The sequence below is a fragment of the Conger conger genome, chromosome 9 (assembly GCF_963514075.1).
Source record: "Conger conger chromosome 9, fConCon1.1, whole genome shotgun sequence".
Lineage (NCBI taxonomy): Eukaryota > Metazoa > Chordata > Actinopteri > Anguilliformes > Congridae > Conger > Conger conger.
In genome coordinates this window covers 36,989,105-37,009,555 of record NC_083768.1, presented here as the reverse complement: position 1 = coordinate 37,009,555, position 20,451 = coordinate 36,989,105, and the positions used below count along the sequence as shown (strand labels likewise).

The window sequence follows — 20,451 nt, the reverse complement described above, 5'->3', positions numbered from 1 at the left end:
GATAAATGCACTTTTACAATTCGCTTTGGCTAAAAGCGTCTGTTAAATGACTACATTTTAACAGTAAAGGGTCATTCAGAAAACAGTAAACAAATGTCAAGAAAGAACAATGGTATTTTTGTCTATCTGCTTCTCTCTCTCTCTCTCTCTCTCTCTCACTCTGTCGCTCTCTCTCTGTATGTGAGCTGCCTTTTTGCAGCTCGTCACAGTAATCCGCAGGCTGCATAACAGGGGACCCACACTTTTTAAGTGCAAACACATTTGGCAACACAACATGAAGAGGAAAAGCAACACACACACACACTTTGCGCAAGGGCAGCTGTGCCTCTGATCGATTTTTACCTATGACGAGTCCTGCCTACTACAGCGCTCCCCTTTCTGTCCCAACCGCGGGAATCCAAGACCAGGCTCGGCTACGCAGTGCAGAACACCACACTCCTCCTGCACCCTGCCAGGCCACAGACGGGATAACTGCCCGGCTAGTCCAAACAAAACACATCACTTCATAAACCCCTGCGTCTCCACAACATTTTTTGTTATCGTACAAATATTTTTTTTTCAGTTCATTAAAAATGAAAGCTAAAATCCTGCCTTACTGGTAAACGTGAAAGGTCTTCAGAGTGAGTTATAAAATGAAGCGGGAGGGTGTATGGGTGATGTGAGGGCTGATTGTGCGGTCCAGGGCCGGTATCCATAAAGTGTCTCAAAGGTAGGGCCTGTGTTCAGAGATCATATGAAAGCAGGAGTGCTGATCTAGGGTAATCTCTGCCATTTAGCCAGTAATGTAGGGGTGTCAAACTCCAGTCCTGGAGGGCCGCAGTGTCTGCTGGTTTTTGGTGTGTTTCAGCACGAGAGATACATTTCAAAGTCTTTCATTGGCTAAAGAGTCCACACACCTTAATTAGCTGCTGATTAAAAGGAAACCACAAGAACCAGCAGACACTGCGGCCCTCCAGGACTGGAGTTTGACACCCCTGCCGTAATGGCTATGGTTAGAACAGGGGTGTCCAATCATGCTATGGTGGGCAGAGAGTATGCAGGTTTTAATTGCAGCCTATCACTACCCCAGCTGATTTCACTCACTGGTTCCCTCCATTCTGGTTGAAGGTGTGTTAATTAGGGTAGTCAGCTGGTGTAGTGATTGGTTGTAAGCTGCATACGCTCTGACCTCCGTGGCACCTGATTTGGCACCCCTGGGTTAGAATATGCACCAAGAGAACGTGATCCTGGATCAGCACTCCAGCTGTGAGATTCTTGATGAACACAGGCTCAGACTCTGTAGAATGGCCACAGACGGGTCATGCATAATTACTTTAGTACTCTGATGTCGTGTCCGACACAGTGTTTTGCACACAGTTATAGTGAAAATAAGAGTTCGCGCCAGGAGGACAATATTACGTAGATAGAGTCCCCACCCCCCCACCTAAACTCATTAGCTTAAGCGTAAATCTGGAATCTTCCACGGCCACACTATGGGGGAAGTGGGCGGAGTCACTGAGGCACCACCTCTCTCACGGACGCCAGGGCGGAGTGGATGCGCACGTGCAGCCTGTTCTCGAAGTCGTAGCCGGCAAAGTCCTCCTGTCAATCAAACACGCGTTTACACACACACTGTCAGGGCGAGGTCATTTCCTGTCTAAAACTTAACAAGCACGTTCTCCAAAATGTTAACTCTAGAACTGGGGGAAACATTATTGTAAGGATACGATTGGAATAGAAGGTAAAAATCTACATTTATTTTGTCTATAATTAAATTGTGTATAAATATCTTCAGAGTAATATAACTTCAAAACACATGGGGTCTGTACACAAAGAATACATCACCAGGGACATCTGAGTGGATTAAAACAAATCTAAAGCACCTTGTTAAATTAGAAGATACTATGTATACCTTACAATAACAACATGTAGGGCTGATAATTACACACAGCCTACCTTAGCCTGGAGAAGCAGAGCTCGACCTCTCCCGACAGCCTGGGATAAAGAAACAGCAATGATGCTCATTAAAACTGCTTCCCAGGGTATTTGTACGAATTCAAATTCCTTAGTACATAGTGCACATTTTAATGAAGCAACATTATCAACTAGCATAAAAAATTTCTTAACTTTTCACATGCAGTGCATTTATGCATTCTACTCACATTCACTCTCTCTGATAGCCCAACATACACACTCTCCAGATATTCCTCTATGTTACTCTAAATGTAAAAATATTTTTTCCATATAAGTAAATGCAATACACTGGCAACAAAAACAACAAATTGGCATGTATTGGGAGACAATTATCTGTATTTCCTCCAGATATATTCAAATGTACAGTATTATTTAAAATGCATTATATGTTTCAGTATACCACTATACATACTATACGTACAAGTAATGAACTCAGCTCATGAACACACAAGCGCACACACACACACGCACACACACACGCGCACACACACACGCACACACACATGCGCACACACACACATGCGGTGAACCCCCCTCACCTCTGGCTTGCTCAGCAGCACACAGCCCAGCTCATAGCAGGCGTAGGGCTGGACGTAGGAGTTGTTCAATCGGCCCACCTCATCCCTGGCTGACTGCTGGAAACACTGAAAGGCAGTGGGAGACACCAGTGTGAGCAGGTCTGCCTAAATCCTAACAGATCCTGATCTATCTCTGCTCCATGCACGCTCCCTAACCCCACAGTGATCGAGCAGAATTCACATGATGCTAATGCTACAATGCTAGTCACTGGAAGTGAGTTTCTCTGTACTCTGAAAGCATATGAATAAGGGTGCTAGCACTATGTAAAAAATGTGAGCAGCTTAAACACCTGAATGGCGTCCTTTGTGTTTCCCAGGCATTTGTGAATGGCTCCCAGCAGCAGGTTTTTGAGACCCATGCACGGCACGTCATTAATTCCCTGTAAAACTGCAGGGGGAAAAGAGTTACAACTATTTCAACTGCCAATATTACCATATTATTACCGTATTATCACCCCCCACCATGCTGCAAGAAATAAAGTTTGAAATGTGACCCCCTAAAAATCATAATACTTAGCGTATAGCATATTTGCAGTAGATGGTACAAACAGCGCCATCTGCTGCCCACCTTGGCTCATGAGCTGCAGTTTGGAGGTGGAGCAGTTGGTCAGGGCCTTCCACAGGTACAGGACCTCAATGGATGCCAGGATACACAACTCCTTAGTGGGGTTCATCTTTCTCAGCCTCTCGGCCTACACACACAAGTACACACAAATACACAAAGCATACACACGTTACATTATATTATAGTCATTTAGCAGACACTGTAATCCAGAGCGATGTACAATAAAGTGCAAATCATAAACAGGAACAAGTGCTCTGAAAACCATCAAGGGAAGAACGGTTTGAAGTGCTAGAGTGATCTCATAGATAAAAACTTGAACTCTTGCAGAACAATCAGATAACTGTCCAAGTGGCAATAACACAGTTGGTAGCTAGAACACCCTGAACACACAAGTGCAAACATTACATATAGCATAGATGGTTAATTATTACAGTGGGGAAGGGAGGGAAAAGGTGAGTTTTCTGTCTGAGCTTGAAAGTGGTCAGACTCTGCTGCTCTTGAAAATCTTGTAAGGCTTGGGCTTGTGAGAGGGCACAACAATTAAAAATAGTATGATATCATGCATATAAATACATTTTTGAGCTAGGTACTGCCAAGTTTACGTATATAAGTGGTGAAAAGGACTGGCCCCAGTGTCGACCCATCAGCACCAGCCAGAGCCAGCTGTGGCAGGAAGCCAAGTGTGAGAAGAAGCTGTCTTCACTCTCCCAAGCTGGTCACAGGCATATGAGCACACTTGTAAATAGATTGGGAATTGGACATCCAAATTTGTTCAATTTGTGATTGGAGAGGCAAAATTGATAAAAAAAACAAAACAAAACAAAGATAAGCTCACCCTCTTCAGGGAGAACTGCTCGATCTGATTGTTCTTCCTCTTGAAGAGTTTCTGGACATCCTTGAAAACACTAATGGCTCCCTCCAGGTCCCCGGAAGCTCCCTGACACACTGCAGGGGGAGAGGAGCACACACAGCGCTCAGACGACACACACCCACACACACTCTCACATGAGACAACGCACACCTACACACACTCTCATATGAGACAACACACACCTTCACACACTCTCATATGAGACAACACACACCTCCACACACTCTCATATGAGACAACACACACCTACACACACTCTCATATGAGACAACACACACCTATACACACTCTCATATGAGACAACACACACCTTCACACACTCTCAGGAGACAACACACACCTACACACACTCTCATATGAGATAACCCACACCTACACACACTCTCATATGAGACAACACACACCTACACACACTCTCATATGAGATAACCCACACCTACACACACTCTCATATGAGACAACACACACCTATACACACTCTCATGAGACAACACACACCTTCACACACTCTCAGGAGACAACACACACCTTCACACACTCTCAGGAGACAACACACACCTACACACACTCTCATATGAGACAACACACACCTACACACACTCATATGAGACAACACACACCTTCACACACTCTCAGGAGACAACACACACCTACACACACTCTCAGGAGACAACACACACCTACACACACTCTCATATGAGACAACCCACACCTACACACACTCTCATATGAGACAACACACACCTACACACACTCTCATATGAGACAACACACACCTATACACACTCGCATATGAGACAACACACACCTATACACACTCTCATGAGACAACACACACCTTCACACACTCTCAGGAGACAACACACACCTTCACACACTCTCAGGAGACAACGCACACCTACACACACTCTCATATGAGACAACACACACCTACACACACTCATATGAGACAACACACACCTTCACACACTCTCAGGAGACAACACACACCTACACACACTCTCAGGAGACAACACACACCTACACACACTCTCATATGAGACAACACACACCTACACACACTCTCATGAGACAACACACACCTTCACACACTCTCATATGAGACAACACACACCTATACACACTCGCATATGAGACAACACACACCTATACACACTCTCATGAGACAACACACACCTTCACACACTCATATGAGACAACACACACCTACACACACTCTCACATGAGACAACGCACACCTACACACACTCTCATATGAGACAACACACACCTACACACACTCTCATATGAGACAACACACACCTACACACACTCTCATATGAGACAACACACACCTTCACACACTCTCATGAGACAACACACACCTACACACACTCTCATATGAGACAACACACACCTACACACACTCTCATATGAGGGCTTCAAAGCACACAGCAGCAATTAACTCCATTCCTGCAAGGTTTGTGTTTCAACGGACTGGCCTTAATTTGCATAATTATAATGTATCATTAGTATAATTATCATTAGCCATGCCACAAGTAAATTAGATGGATGGGCTAACAGTAAGATTGATATAAATATATATGATTACATAAACAAATAAAAAAATCGGAATTAAGGCCTTGCAAACAAGGAGTGTGGACTTTTTAGGCAATCAAGAAATCAGCAAACAATATACAAGTAAACCTAGAATACAAACAGAATAACGTGAGGTGCGAGCAGACAATATTTTGTTTCTCATGGCTTTGGCAAGGATTCATATGAAGGTGGTTCCATTCATAGCACATTAAAACATCTAACAGTAACACTGAATCCACAGTAAAGAGCACAGACAGGAGAATGGTGAATCTGACCTCCAGTTAGGTAGGCGTAATAGCACTGGGACCACCTTGACTCGTTCTTCAGCCGCTCAAAGGACTTGTAGGCATCGCTGAAGTTCATCTCGATCATGCTGCACCAGCCTGGGAAAGGGCGGGTAACAGCGCTCAAAACAGCACATCTAGCGCATGCGTCAAACGGCTAAAACTCATCACAATATGTTTCAGCTTCTTAAAGGAGAACGTGTTTTTTTATCTACCACAAGCCAAGGCAGCAAATGTCTAACATTCAATTGTGCTAAGCATCAAGTGCAATATTTAACCATCTCTCTCACTAGACTTATTACTTTAACTGCCATGATTATCGATTGCGCAAAAACATTTAAAGAATTGTGCGATGTGGACGATATGACAAAGGCCCGTACCGATTTCATACAGGCACACGTGCTGTATTTCCCTTTGGTCTGTTGCCAGCTCCAGCGCATCATTGAAGGAAGTCAAGGCACTGTTTATCTGACACTGAGACACCACAGAAACAGATGGCACCATCAGCAGGATTGCACACTGCCCGCAAGCACTAAACCTCCACATAGTATTAATCCATTTCAATAATAAAATAAGGAGAAAGGTTTGAGAGGCAGAATTGTTACTTTGGCATCACAAATTATTCCAATGGAAAGATGCACAGGTATTTTCACATACACACACAAAACCCTCTAAACCATATCCTAATTAAATAATGAGATCTGGTGCAACCTCTCAAACATACTTCCAGGAATTTAATTGTACTGATGACAACCCCCTTCACCTAACAGAAGCTAACAGGTAAGCTTCGATCTGATTGGGCGCCGCTCCGAGTCGGTACAATCTGATTGGACATGCACCTCCAGCCTCTGGACTCTGCCTCTGAAGAACATGAAGAGGGAGGAGTTTGGGTAAACGGCCGCCTTCTTCTGCAGGATCCCCTTGGCCTCCAGCAGACCCATCTGTGTGTCCTGGCCGTCCAGTGCGAAGAAGGGCAAGACTACCGTGTGATACCACAGCAACGCCAACCTGAGGGTCGGGGACGGGGTGGACCACACCAAAAATATGGCAAGAGTGCAGAGATGGAGAGAACCACAGGAAAAATAGATGTTGTCATTGACACAATGAAGGTGCTTCCAAGATCCATCTCAGACAATTAGTGACCAAAGATTAAAACAGCTGGACTCCTGATAGTGTGAACCTAGCATACACCACAAAACATAGTGAAGAAAATTTACTTTTCCTTCTGAGCATATGAGCTGTAATCAAAGTAATGAAATCAAAATAATTTAAAAGCAGCAGATCTCGGTAGAAGTACTTAGAGACAAATACTACAGCAATAAACATTTAGAGTAAATACAAGTGCTTACAGTAATACATAGCAGCAGTGATAGTAACTCAGTGAGCCGTAAACATAGCCAAGCCGAGTGTGTACACAAGCCTTCTAAGGATAATGATGTCATGATGAGTCACTTGCTGGAGAAAAGACAAGAACTCCATTAGCCTTCCTGCTGGAGAGACCTTGCTCTTTGTGCAGTTAGTTAATGGGGTCTTACTGGAGATCTTCATGAGGTTGCCAAGGACATGGATTTTATTACTGTTCAGACCACACCACTTGCATATATCAGGGAAGTGCATGCCCATTTATTGGCTGTTCGGAGCACTTTTACATTCATGTTACATGAAATTTTATTTAACCGACGCATTTATCCAAAGTGACTCGCAGTTGATTTAGGGTTAAGGGCCTTGGTCAAGGGCCCAACAACTGTCCGGACCTTATCGCGGCTACAACCACCGACCTTGTGGGTCCCAGTCATGTTTCTTAATCTCACTATGCTACAGGCTGCCCTATGTATGCATGTATGCCAAATAACAAAGTATTAACACAAAATTTGTTTGTTTTCTGCCAAACCCAACTGCTAAGGAAAACTACAGATTGTTCAGCAATACTGCTTCAATTCCAATGTCTCTCCAGTGCATCAAATCAAAAAAATACTACTACAACTACTACTATGATGACTACTACTACTATCTCTTCAGACAGCCAAACAGGACACACATGGATGAGGGCATGCTGCAGAGCTAATGCACGAATGCCGTTCACATACATAAAAGAAAACAAATGAAAGCTTATCCACACACAGCCACAGTCCACCACAGTAGCACTCCACCATTAAGCCCCTCCCTCCCAGGAAGTGATGCGGGATGACCTACTCACGTAGCAAGAGGGGCCTTCATGTCCTTACTTTCACTGGCGTACGCGAGAGAGGCCAGCCCCTGGTGCCGGTTGCCGGGGAAACCCAGCAGGTTGACGATCTTCAGCAGGTGCGGGGGCACCATGGAGATGCACAGGTGGAACAGGCCATAGCCGAAGCTGACCGAGCCCTTGAGCCGCCCCAAAGCCTCGGCCGTGGCTGCCCCCCGCGGCGGCGCGTTGTCATTGGCCTGGTCCAGGGGCGGGGCTTCCTGTGAGGCCCGCCTCTGACACGCCTCCTGCAGAAGGCTGATGTCGCTGTAGCACTTGTTGTACATCTTCCAGGCCTTGCGGAGGATCCAGCCTCCTTTGATGTACGCTGGAACAGTTAGAGCGGAGGTGGGTGAGATTTCCTCAACGTTCAAAACACTGGGTTGCGGGGGGAGGGGGATGGTAAGCAGGATAAAGGAGTTAGTCATCTTACTTTTGCAAATATTTTGAACAGGATGATATCTGATTGGATGGAAGCTTGAGTTCCATCAAAATATTTACTTAATTTATCTGCTTAATCCTGCAATACCCCCCAGGCGATGTCTTACATGGTGCTGTTGTGTATGATAACGCTTGGACGCTTTCAACTTTTAGTACTGAAATACTTCTTACCTTTTAAACAGACTGGCCAACCACACATTCATTTGTTTAGATGAACTCTAGCTCTGCTCTCTCAAATGAGTTTCTCCCACTCTAGTGATTTAGTGATGTGAGATGGCAGATTACTCATGAAATAAATCGAAGGAGATTCCATTTGGAGCTTTGCTTAGTTTGGCCATTTAAGGACATGAAAGTGCAATTTATTTGCAGTGTTTTCATGAAAACCAACTTATAGCTTATATTGCCTGATCTTACAACCATTTTTTAATGAACCAGGAAGCTCTTCATTAATCACCTGTGTTTAATGAAACATCAAATAGGGCCATTCAAGCCTGCTCAGAAATATCTTTATGATATATGTAGCACCCGATACAAACAATGGAGATATATTCCCAGAAAATACTGGTAAATAATCTGTTTATAAGGGTGTTCCATCAAACCAAAAGACACTGAAGAAGTAAACATCGCAGGTCCATCACAAGGACATCCACACTGAGGAATGCAAGAGCGAAAACGTCTGCAGCATAGACTGTTACTTTAAAAATGAGACAATTAAACCTACAGCAGCATTCAAGCAAGAGAGTGCTTACTGTTCATCTGTAAGTAGCAGTGCACTCCAAATGTGTTTTTGATCAAATCAACACATGAGCACATGAAATCAACTGTTGAGTCAATATACTGAAAAGCAGGATGTTTGGGAGTCAAAAAGGGCAATAGTAAATGAGGGACTCTCCCTGAAGGCTTCTCCAAGGTATAAATAAAGTCTGGAAGTACAAAAGCAGTGCGGCGAATCAGGCCACAAACACACCTGAGAGCTCCTGCTTCACAAAAGAGAGCACAGCGAGGTAGACCTGGCAGTCCGCCACGATGATCTGTCTCTGCAGCCGATCCACCACCACCGCCCCTGACCTCTGAGAGTCCATCTGCAGGGGCACAGACACAGTGCATTCTGGGTACCGGCCAGACTGACAAAATCAAATCAAAACGCAGAGAGTACAGATAGATAGGATCCTGCATTCAAGAGCTTATCGTCCTCCTTTTGCTATGAAATCTGCCTTAGCTTAGCACCCAGTAATTCAATCACTGGAGAGAGCTGGAAACCTGCCATATTACAGTACTCTAGCTATCCCATTCATACAGCCACACACCACGACTGTGGAATAATACAATCATGCATTGCCTCACTTTAACTCACAAGACTGAATTAAAGCAACAAGGCAAACCTTTTATTTTTCTCTACTGAGCTACCATACTTACAGGGTAAAGGATACTCAGGTCTGTTCTGTCTGTTCTAAGCAAAAGTTTAGAGTAATCTCACAGACTTTCCAATGTATATTTCTATTGTCATGGAAAGCATTTAAATGAACATAAGCAAGTAACAAAGTCAAATACATACAGTACAGTAAATGAACTAACTGATCACTGTCAATGCATTTATATCATAAACCAGACTGCCCTTGCCCCCCAATGGCATTAAAATTACTGCACATAATCTTTCGCAACAATTAGGTTCCTCCTCTCTTAACACTGCCTAGGATTACAGTATCTCTATCAATGACCGAACTCCTGATAATGTCAGGTCACTTACACTCCTCTTTATCTTGTTTTTTATGGTTTCGATGACCCCGGCATTGACCCCCACGTTATCGCTCTCACACAGCTTCTCCGTCGCCCGCAGGTCCTCACAGGCCATCTGCATCTTCTCCTCCTCAAAGGTCATCATGGCATTCTGACAAACACACACACAACGTGATTCAGTCATCTTGGTGTTCTGAAAAACACACGCACAACCCGATTCAGTCATCATGGTGTTCTGGACAAACACACGCACAACATGATTCAGTCATCATGGTGTTCTAAAAACACACACACAATGTGATTCAGTCATCGCCACATTCTAAAAACACACACACAACGTGATTCAGTTATTGCCACATTCTAAAAACACACACACAATGCGATTCAGTCATCGCCACATTCTAAAAACACACGCACAACATGATTCAGTCATCATGGTGTTCTAAAAACACACGCACAACGCGATTCAGTCATTGCCACATTCTAAAAACACACACACAATGTGATTCAGTCATCGCACATTCTAAAAACACACGCACAACGCGATTCAGGCACCAGGTATTCTAAAAGCACATGTGTAGCACGTTTTAAGTCATCGCCACATCGTTCTGAAAAGGCACACACAGCACGGTATTGCGGTATTCTGAAAAAAAACCCCACACTCATAACTCATACTTATAGGGCCAGTTTCCCAGACGTGGAAGTCTAGGACTAGGTTTAATCCCTGTCTGAGAATCACTGTGTTTTCAGACAATCTATATCAGTAATCAGTACAGGAAATTTGTCGTCAAATAATAGGAAATATAACAACAGGATTCTGTAGTGTTCACTCCACTTCACTCTTTTCACTTTAATGTCAGGAGAGACACATACAATTTTCTAAATATACATCTTTCTTAGAAAACTATCTAAATGCTCTCTAAAAAAACTCAAATCATAGCTGCTAAAGACAGTCAAACAATTGTGTAAAAATATCTCTCAGAGTAGGCGTTTAACAGATTTCCCCCAGCTGACTGCAAACCTGACAAAGGCCTGTTTTTCAGCAAAATGAATTCCACCTCCCACTGTTTCCAATCTGTACACTTAATCAGCTGATATAATTCTGAATATTCTAGCCAAATCAAATAGTATTAAACCCAATAGCAGTAACAAGAAAGACCAATCGGCCAAATTCAGTTTACTCTTCTCCCAAATGAGCCATCCCATTGGGAAAATGCACATAATTATCACACTAATTAAATTACTTTAGAAAATATCAGCAGTACCTGCCTTATTTTCAGCTTCTCGTTCAGATATTATCAAAGGGTTTTCAAACAATAGTGTGTTAAAACACATATGGAGCTATACTGAATGGGTGGACCAACTATAAACTATCAATCTCTGGCTTGTCTGCATTAATGAAAAGATTTAGCTATCCACAACAAAAAAGTAAATTATGTCACTCTCCTATCATAGAAAACAATGATGTTTTGATTTGCCTGTATCAAGCACGTACTAATGAACCACTCTAAAAATTTTAATTTATCCCCTCAACCATACAACTTCATTAGATTAGTGTTTCTTGGGAATACATGCTCTCACTTTTACCATCTTATCATCAAAATTACAGTTTTAGATTACATTCAAATATTAAGATGCTCCCAGAAGTCAATGTTCAACATGATCATTCTGCACATGAAGCTGTTCAGTTAAACTAATTCATACAGCATTGTGGTTGATCTTATGCATTCACAGTGGGTTAGCAAGTTGGACTGATTTAATGGCCTTTAATTATTCATGATTAATGAATTAATAATTTTACTATGTCATATACAGCACAGCTTGCCATTCCTCCCTTTCTCTTAAGGAGAAACCACCCTCCCTCCCCCCTCCGATGTCAGATTAACCGGAAGAATGGCAGAAGTAGGTTAGCCAGGGCAGGGCACATAAGACACTACAGCCATATTCAATCCAACCGCAACTCATTTCCTCCCAGTCCTCCAAGTATTATGTTCACTGTCTTTAAATGAGTATCCCATTATCAGCATTGTTATTACAAACATTTTCTTACTTGGACAGCAGAAAAGGAACAATTACCTAAATTAGCATTTTGTTTCAGACTCTTAAAATTACAGTTTTGTCACTTCTTTACTGGTTGTGTCTCAAATTTGCTGCCGTAATTTGTTTGCTTACCAGATAAACAGGTTCTTAAAATAAAGTGTGATCATGCTTTTTATTTCTGGTTTTTGCGTTGGCGGCACAGGCTATCAAAGGAGTTTTGCCAAACCTCAGCCCAAATTGAGCCCATGAACACTGACTCATTCAAATAAATCTCCAGATTCTTCTGCAGGAGAGCCAGTGAGAGGCCCTGTCCCAGGTCTTATGGATGACATGAACGGTGGCATTGACCAATTTCTGCCTGTGCGCCAGACTGTGACTTTTCTCTGTATGGATCAGTCACTGAGAGCGGAGCTAGCCATCGCTGTGCAAGCTCTGAACAGTAAAGGCCGATGATCCCGGGGATGATAAATGTGGCAGCTGAGAGGGTGATGATGCTCTGAACGTCACAGAGAACACTGTCTGACACCCTCCACCTTGATGTGATTATGAAGGCGAGCTTCAGCAGTGAACCTGGTGAACCGTTCGTAAGGCCAATTTAAAACACTGTCAGGTGCTCAGTCACAGAGAATAGAGAAAGTTACCTTCAAACTTCGAAAGACTATGTGAAAAGAAGACTGGGATCAGCTGCACTTCTGTGCGATTTAGTTTTTTCTGCATTTTGTCCATTTCTCGGGTTTAAATATTTAAGCAATATCAAATGACAATGCGCGTTGGTGCTGCATCCGGTTCACCGGCTGCCTTAGACAAGAATCTGTCCCAGTGAAAGCAGTCTTCGTCTGCAGCCATGATAAGTCATTTCACTTCGGACTTCGGGTGATCTTGCATAACCAGAATGTGACAAAGCAAAGCAGAAGCTGCACACAAGTCCTCTACTCACCAGGAAACTGACGAAACTGGCTCCAAAACTCATCAGTGGGCTGTGATTCCTGAGAGAGAGGAAGACGGAGATGAGCTCTGCAGACAGCATCATTCAGACCTCTGCATATCAAACATACACATCCCTTTCCCATGCTAGCTCATTATACCCCTTTCCCACTGTAGAGCTGGAGCCAGGCTGGCTCATTATACCCCTTTCACAGTCTAAAACTGGAAACAGCCTGGCTCATTATACCCCTTTCACTGTAGAGCTGGAACCAGAGTGGTTTGTTTAGAACTGGGTGGAAACAAACTGACCCATGGCAATTCGGCCCACTAGCATAAGTTGCTGTATTATTGGATAAGTATGATGATTATGTCAGCTAACAGAAACATAAGTGTGTAAATGAGTAAAGCAAAAAGGAGCTTGCCAACATTGCTTCACAAGAAAGAACTACAGAGGAAAACTTGTCAGACAGTGGTCTGAATTTGGGCTGATGCCAGTCTGTTATAGCTCTGACTGCAGAGAGGGAAGTCAGGAAATGTGGATTTCCTGTCTGCCTGCCACCACAGAGTTTCATTACACTGCACCAACAGACAGGTTTCCTTTTAGTTTGGAACTAACTCCCATTGCAGCAATCCAGCTTGGCTTCAGTATACAGACATCTTTATGCACTAAGACCACACAAAGCTAACTGCGCCATACACCTCAAAACAGCTAAAAGCTATTGGTGTAACATGTTTAAATTTAAGCTTCCAATTTCAGTCTCTAGCCCTGGTCTGGGCCAATTTTTAAGGGTATATAGTAGTTCACAGCCAAGAAACATGAAGGTGAATGAATTAACTGCCTTAACTGATCAATTAAGTACTGAGCTGTGGCTCTCCAGGTCCAAGGTTATAGAGCCTTGATCTAAAAGTTTTCTTTTCAAAATAAAGATTTATACAATTCATATTAATTTATTTAAAAAGAATAACAATTGGTTTGGGGCGGCTAGGATGGTTAGGATGGTGCAGTGGGTAGCACTGCCGCCTCACAGCAAGGAGGTCCTGGGTTCGAATCCCTGTCGGCCAGGGCCTCTCTGTGTGGAGTTTGCATGTTCTCCCCATGTTTGGGTGGGTTTCCTCCGGGTACTCCGGTTTCCTCCCACAGTCCAAAGACATGCAGGTTAGGCTGATTGGAGAGTCAAATTGCCCATAGGTATGAGAGTGTGAGTGAATGGTGTTTGTGCCCTGCGATGGACTGGCGACCTGTCCAGGGTGTATTTCTGCCTCTCGCCCAATGTATGTTGGGATAGGCTCCAGCCCCCCTGTGACCCTGTTCAGGATAAGCGGGTTAGGATAATGAATGAATGAATGAACAATTGGTTCGAAGAGTAAAAGGTCATTATCTCATCAGGGTGACAGTGTTTACCACATGTGGTAATGTGTGTAGGAAAGATTATTATCCATGAGCTGAATCCATCTTAGTAAATGGCAGCCCCTTCTGTTTCCATAAACACGCAGCACGCTTCCCTCTCTTCAGTGCTATCAGTCATATCGTGACATTTACAAGGTACTGGGGAAGCTAAAGTGCCGATTGTGTTTGTCAGCTCTAATAAGGATTGCATTTCCACTTTTTTGCCTATGAAACTGTTCTTCAGTGTTGTACTTGCATGTTTACAAATGTAAATATAGAAATGATCTACATCTTCTCTTGTGCTAGTTACAATCTTGAGATAGCATTATAGTATTAGTGTAGGAAAGTTCACTCCATTGTCCATTGCAATGATATTGCTTTGGTTGTTTAGAATCGATAAAATATCTACCACTAAGCAACGAACATCCCCCAACCTCCACGTTTCTCCAAGACCAACCTGACCCACTTGTGATTTGCTTAATTATAATCAGCCAATGGGCAGCTGATTAAAAAATAAAAAAGGACAAATGGCAAAGGTATGTCTTGGGGATTAATCAATATCAACAACAGTAATCTTCTAGGTTTAGTCTCACATACACCCACACACAGATTCTATTAATTCATTGAAACTTCTTCAAGAATTTAATTGGAAGGGGACAGAATTCACATTCAGTCTTAGCAACAGGAACACACTGTAATGTCATTGGTTTGTCACATGAGCGAGAACAATGGGGCCTGGTCATGCTAAATGTGCATGATGCAACTCAAGAGAAATGAATCCAATCTGTTAGGGACTCTAATGAGGGAATAAGGAGCACAAACTGAAAGCTGTTCTAACGCTCTAATGCTCCAGTAATGGTTTCACGTCTCCTTAATTGCATAACAGCTGCTGGTGCATATCTCCAGTGGTCTTCAGAGCTACTGTTTGTTATCCATACTTGTCAATGTCCAGACTGCCAGTACAAATCCGCTAACTGAAAATTATAAGCTTGACGGAAGTTATGATGTTTAGTTTCATCCCACGTGGTGAAACAAATGCCTTTTTGATACATAGTACACTCATTGAACACTTTATTAGGTAGACCTGTATATCAGCTTGTTAATGCAAATATTTATTCAGCCAATCATGTGGCAGCCTAAATGGTCATGGTCAAGAGGTACAGCTGTTTTTCAGACTAAATGTCAGAATGGGGAACAAATGTGATCAAAATGACTTTGACCAAGGGCAGACTGGTCAAAACTGAAAGGAAGGTGACAGTTCATAACCACAAATTACAACAGTGGTATGCAGGAGAACACTGTTGAACACTAAACACGTCAAAGCACTTTTTTATTATTCTGTGGCTGTAGCCTAATAAATACCTAATAAAGGGCTCACTGAGTGTACATGCTCAGGTAAGCACTGATTTCCAGATGACATATCTTGGGTCTGTAAGGAATATCAGCAATGACTGTGACCCTGGAGAGCCTACTTCTCATTGCAATTTACCATTCCTACCATTATCTCTTCGCCAGCCATCTTGAAATGAAAATACTCACCTCAAAGAGCTAGAATATTCTGTAGCTGTTAAAAAATGAGTAAAAAATCACTCAGTCTGTCAAGTGCTACATTGCAAAGGTAACTGATGCTGAATTTATGTTAGCTGCAGTCAACCGACCACAGGAAAAAAAATCTGTGTAATCAAGGCATTTTTATGTGAAGGGAACTCTGGGTTTACAGCTGATAGAGTGCATTGCTTGTTGTGTAGACTGCATCTCAATATTTCATTTGTCTACTCCTCTGATGTGTATTCAGCGGCAGCAGAGTTTCCAGCACAGGAAATATTTATACTCTTCCTTGATTTATAAAGGGAAATGTATGTTTGCTCGGGGTCATGTATGTACTTTCAGACAGCTCATGAGATTTCAGACAATCATTGCAAAATTGACCTACTTTAACTGAACTGTTTTTTTTTTTTTACGATCTTCTCCGAGAGTACCAAAATCTCCCACACTGGTACTTCCTGGCATCAATTGTCTCCCCTTCCTTATCCGCTTTCCCTCCTGCTTGTCTGTCATCCACAGTAGAGCTTGGCAACCCTGCACAGCTGCAAAGTTTTCTGTAAGCTTCATGTCAAAGATAATATTAAAGGCTCTTACAAATAAGATGTCTTATTTTTTACCCTACGAAAGTAAACATGAGCTTTCTTCCTTGGCATTTCATTCTGCAGATCTCAAGTGTTGCGTGGAGCACAATTCCACTCCCGCCTAATAAGTATATATACAAAGAGCTCTGTGTCCACATGCAATTGTGTGTTCTGTTATTGCAGCAAATTGAACTGACGCGCTATGCTACTTTAATAGTATTTAAAATGTATCAAACCAAATAGCGAGCCTATATTCTCAGAAATTACCATTCCTACATTTTGTAAGTGTACATCTGTTTTGTGGCAGAAAATAGATGTACACTTACAAAATGTAGGAATGATAATTTCTGAGAATAGCTATTTAGCTAGCTATTTAGTATCTACAATTATACACAATAGCCTAATATCCATTAGCTCTAGCTGTTTGCAAAGTGTACTATTATTTTATTGTGCTGTTCCTTCCCTTCACACAATGTGGCACAGTAATTAAAGGAAGCTGAATTATTCAGAGACAGTGGCAAATTTTAAGTCCAAGTGGATCCATGCTGGAGTGTGATGCTTCTTTTGAATTAAATAATTCATTAAATATCCATCTAGCTACATGAATGAAAACGTAATACTTGCAATATAAATGTATTTGGACCAGTCAAGGCTATTCCAATTGAATGTATCTGATATAACACAGTGATTGTTTATCTCTCTGTTTTAAAGTGGACGCTCCCACATCTGCTATTATGCTTTGCAGCAGACAGAAATCCTGGATTACCCAGCATTCATAGCAGGTCTCAGCTTGTTATTTCATTCATCTTCAAAAGGTAGTCACGGTGCCCAATAGCTGCTCTGGAGCCCATCTCATCACACACGCATCGCTATGTGTTAGCCTAAATGACAAATGACAATGATAGCAAATATAAATAGATTTTCACTGAGCTGATAAGCTCCTGCAGGTGATAGAGATTCTGAGATTTCATTTTCTGGGGTGTCAGGAGAAGAGGCAGATAATCTGAGTCACCGATCTGCCCCGAGTAAGAGCTGACAGCACAAAGAGCCTTATGTTGTAGCTCTGGGTGAAAAGCGTGTTGTGATTCTAGTGTTCACACAATGCTGTGAGCTGACCTCTGAAGCTGTGCCCTTCTGCCCATCTCAACAGCGTGACCCACAACCCTATTTGGACACTGGTTAATTCTGATGATATATTTAACAGTCACAAGTGTGTGCATGTGAATCATTTGTTCACAAGTGACAAGTCTGCACAAGTGAATCCTTTGTTCAGAACTCTGGGCTTGTAAATCATTTATTCACAAACCTATGCATGTGAACCATTTCTTCACAACCCTGTACATGTGAACCATTTATTCACAAGTCTGTGCATGTGAATAATTTATTCACAACATTACCTGCACAAACAACATGAGGAGGAGAAGCCTGTGTGGACCTACATTTGTGTGTATAACCGGAAGCAGGTGTGTGTGTGTGTGTGTGTGTGGGCTACAGACTGAAACCATAGCACAAAAAGCAATTCAATGTGAAATAGTAAGGATATCACTGAGATTGTAACTCTACTATATCGAAGGCATTAGCCACAGAACAATTTTTATTTTAAAGAGATGCATTGTTATGTACACACACCAGACCTTCTGAACAAAACAAAAAAATGAGGCAACTGAACATTACCTTTGTTTGTTCTAAATGAACACAGACTTGTTTGTTCAAGTGCTGGCAGAACAGCCTGTCTAACAAGTGCAGCAGTTATGTGTGGATCCATAACTCCACATTTGGGACTTGTAAGAACGGTGGTGTTTTGTTCCATCTACTCAAACATCCCCTGCACAGTGTCTGTACCATTTGCATCCTGAACACTCCACAAATAATTAGTCAATAGTCAAAAATTAAATGCGGGACTTTGACACTTTGACACTTTGGAAATTCCATATAAACATCCCTTAACGTTTATTATGCAGTCATACACTTCATACACTCAGAAGTGCTGGATATAGATGTATATAGCTCGTAGAAGTTTGCTTAAAAAGAAAAGGAACAGACACTGCACTGAAGATAACTACAGTAAATCTGTGTGTAATCACAGAAGCCCTGGACCCAGCTCCTGCAATGAGGGCCAAAGAACAAACGGCATGTAGGAGGACGTGAGTCAGGCTCATCCCTCTGTACACCTCTGACAGGTTCTACACCAACGCGCTTTGACTTAAAACAGCTGCGCGCGCCTAAGCACCGCTGGGATGCACGCTCTCGTTCCAGCTGTGCGTTCTATGACCCGGCCACCTGACAGCAGTGCAACATGACGGTGTCAGACTGTGCTCGGACCACGCTCATTTTTATTCCCTACAATACCAAAACGCGTTTCTAGCTATACACGAATGAGTGAGAGGTTTATGATGACAGCTGTGTACTCGTCACTCACTGTGTTTTTTTTTTGTTTGTTTGTTTTGTTTTGTTTTTTCTTTTACATTTAGAGACAAGCTGCACCACGTCCTCGCTGGAAGTAAACATAAATATCTGTATGTGATCTTTGAAATATATTGTATAGAGCTTGGTTCGTGTGAAGCAGAACATAATTGAAATAGGATAGGGTACAGTCTTAATAAAGGATAACATCTACACTAGGCCTTGCAAGAAAACCCCAAGAAGAAACACAGTAACTGAAGCAATAATGGTATATATTGCAAAATATCGGTTTAAACACAAAGATGGATTTACAACCAATGCATTGAAACACTACAGATAATAACAGCATTCTTACCTGTATGTTTTGAACAACTCGTCGCTCTCTCTGAAGCCATTGTTGAGAAGCATATTAATGCCCTGGAGAGCCAGCTCCGCATCATCTAACTGATCATCTCTTTCATCGACCTGCTGTTGGTTCTGTTCGGGACCCGCCATTGCTGACAAAATCATTCACAGTGTGCTTGCAGATATAGGAATAAATAAATATCACAATCCCGTCTCCGCCGCTCTTGTCTTCAAAATAAACGCGTACAGTAAATCGGGAGGGAGGAAACAATAGTAAATGACTAGGCTACAGAAATTATACGCGCCTCGCCTTTATTTGCGCTTACAATCGCCTATTTCATCGCTAGTCAACATCAAGACTGCTCAGTTAGACTCACTGTCTGACAGTCGCATAGTAAATACCAATCCAAACGCGATGGGATATTTCTGCAGGCCTACCGTCTTTTGAGAATACCCCTTCCGCACGCTTCCCCCATGTTAATATGTCGCTACACACAGCGCTGCAGAGGTTTTTTTTTTTCAATAACAGTATCGTATGCGAATTGCCGTTACCATGCGATTAGCTGAAATTATTTGTAGCAGTTGAAAGCATCACGGACGAGCGCCTGATTTCCTTGGCATTTGACGTGTAACATCCTGTAGGTTGCAATAATAATTCGCCATACGTGTAACCGTATGTTCGGGAAATTCTCAAGGTGAAATACGAAAATGCCACCTTCCGAAGCCTCTGAGCGTTATTCCTAACCCACACTTAACGCTGATTTTCCTTGTTGACGATGTACAGTGGAGGACGGTACAGCTGCGAGAGACTGCGATAAACCCACACCCTCCAAGATGCACCAGCTGGCCAATGAGCGCGCTCTGCGCACCCGACAGGCGCAATATGCAGAAATAGCCGGGTTCAGCTGACCATAAACGATTTGCCGGCATCCCCTTGTCACATATCGCTGTTGTCTCTTGTAGCCTACATTCATTCATGATCGTGTGAATCATAT

At 42.6% G+C, this 20,451-nt stretch overlaps 1 protein-coding gene across 1 annotated transcript; it reads right to left on the bottom strand.

The window, feature by feature from the left end:
• Positions 1-975: 975 nt before the first annotated feature.
• Positions 976-20,242, bottom strand: LOC133137378 (tetratricopeptide repeat protein 39C-like). The gene is made up of 14 exons (XM_061255622.1): positions 19,467-20,242; positions 13,209-13,257; positions 10,242-10,382; positions 9,462-9,576; positions 8,027-8,381; positions 6,669-6,837; positions 6,210-6,303; positions 5,821-5,928; positions 3,932-4,041; positions 3,100-3,223; positions 2,822-2,919; positions 2,493-2,597; positions 1,936-1,974; positions 976-1,581 (listed from the first exon to the last, which is right to left on the bottom strand). Exons 1-14 carry the CDS (start codon positions 19,619-19,621, stop codon positions 1,492-1,494), a joined length of 1,752 nt encoding a protein of 583 aa, XP_061111606.1. The 5' UTR covers positions 19,622-20,242; the 3' UTR covers positions 976-1,491.
• Positions 20,243-20,451: the final 209 nt, after the last annotated feature.

What these genes read in the sequence shown, in the direction of transcription:
- LOC133137378 (XM_061255622.1), bottom strand. Translation starts at nt 19,621, where the DNA reads ATGATTTTGTCAGCAATGGCGGGTCCCGAACAGAACCAACAGCAGGTC. An exon ending in CCAGTTTCGTCAGTTTCCTG is followed by an intron (nt 10,383 to 13,208) that starts GTGAGTAGAGGA and finishes TGTGTTTGTCAG; the next exon opens with AATGCCATGATGACCTTTGA. An exon ending in GCAGAGTCCAGAGGCTGGAG is followed by an intron (nt 6,304 to 6,668) that starts GTGCATGTCCAA and finishes GTGGTGTCTCAG; the next exon opens with TGTCAGATAAACAGTGCCTT.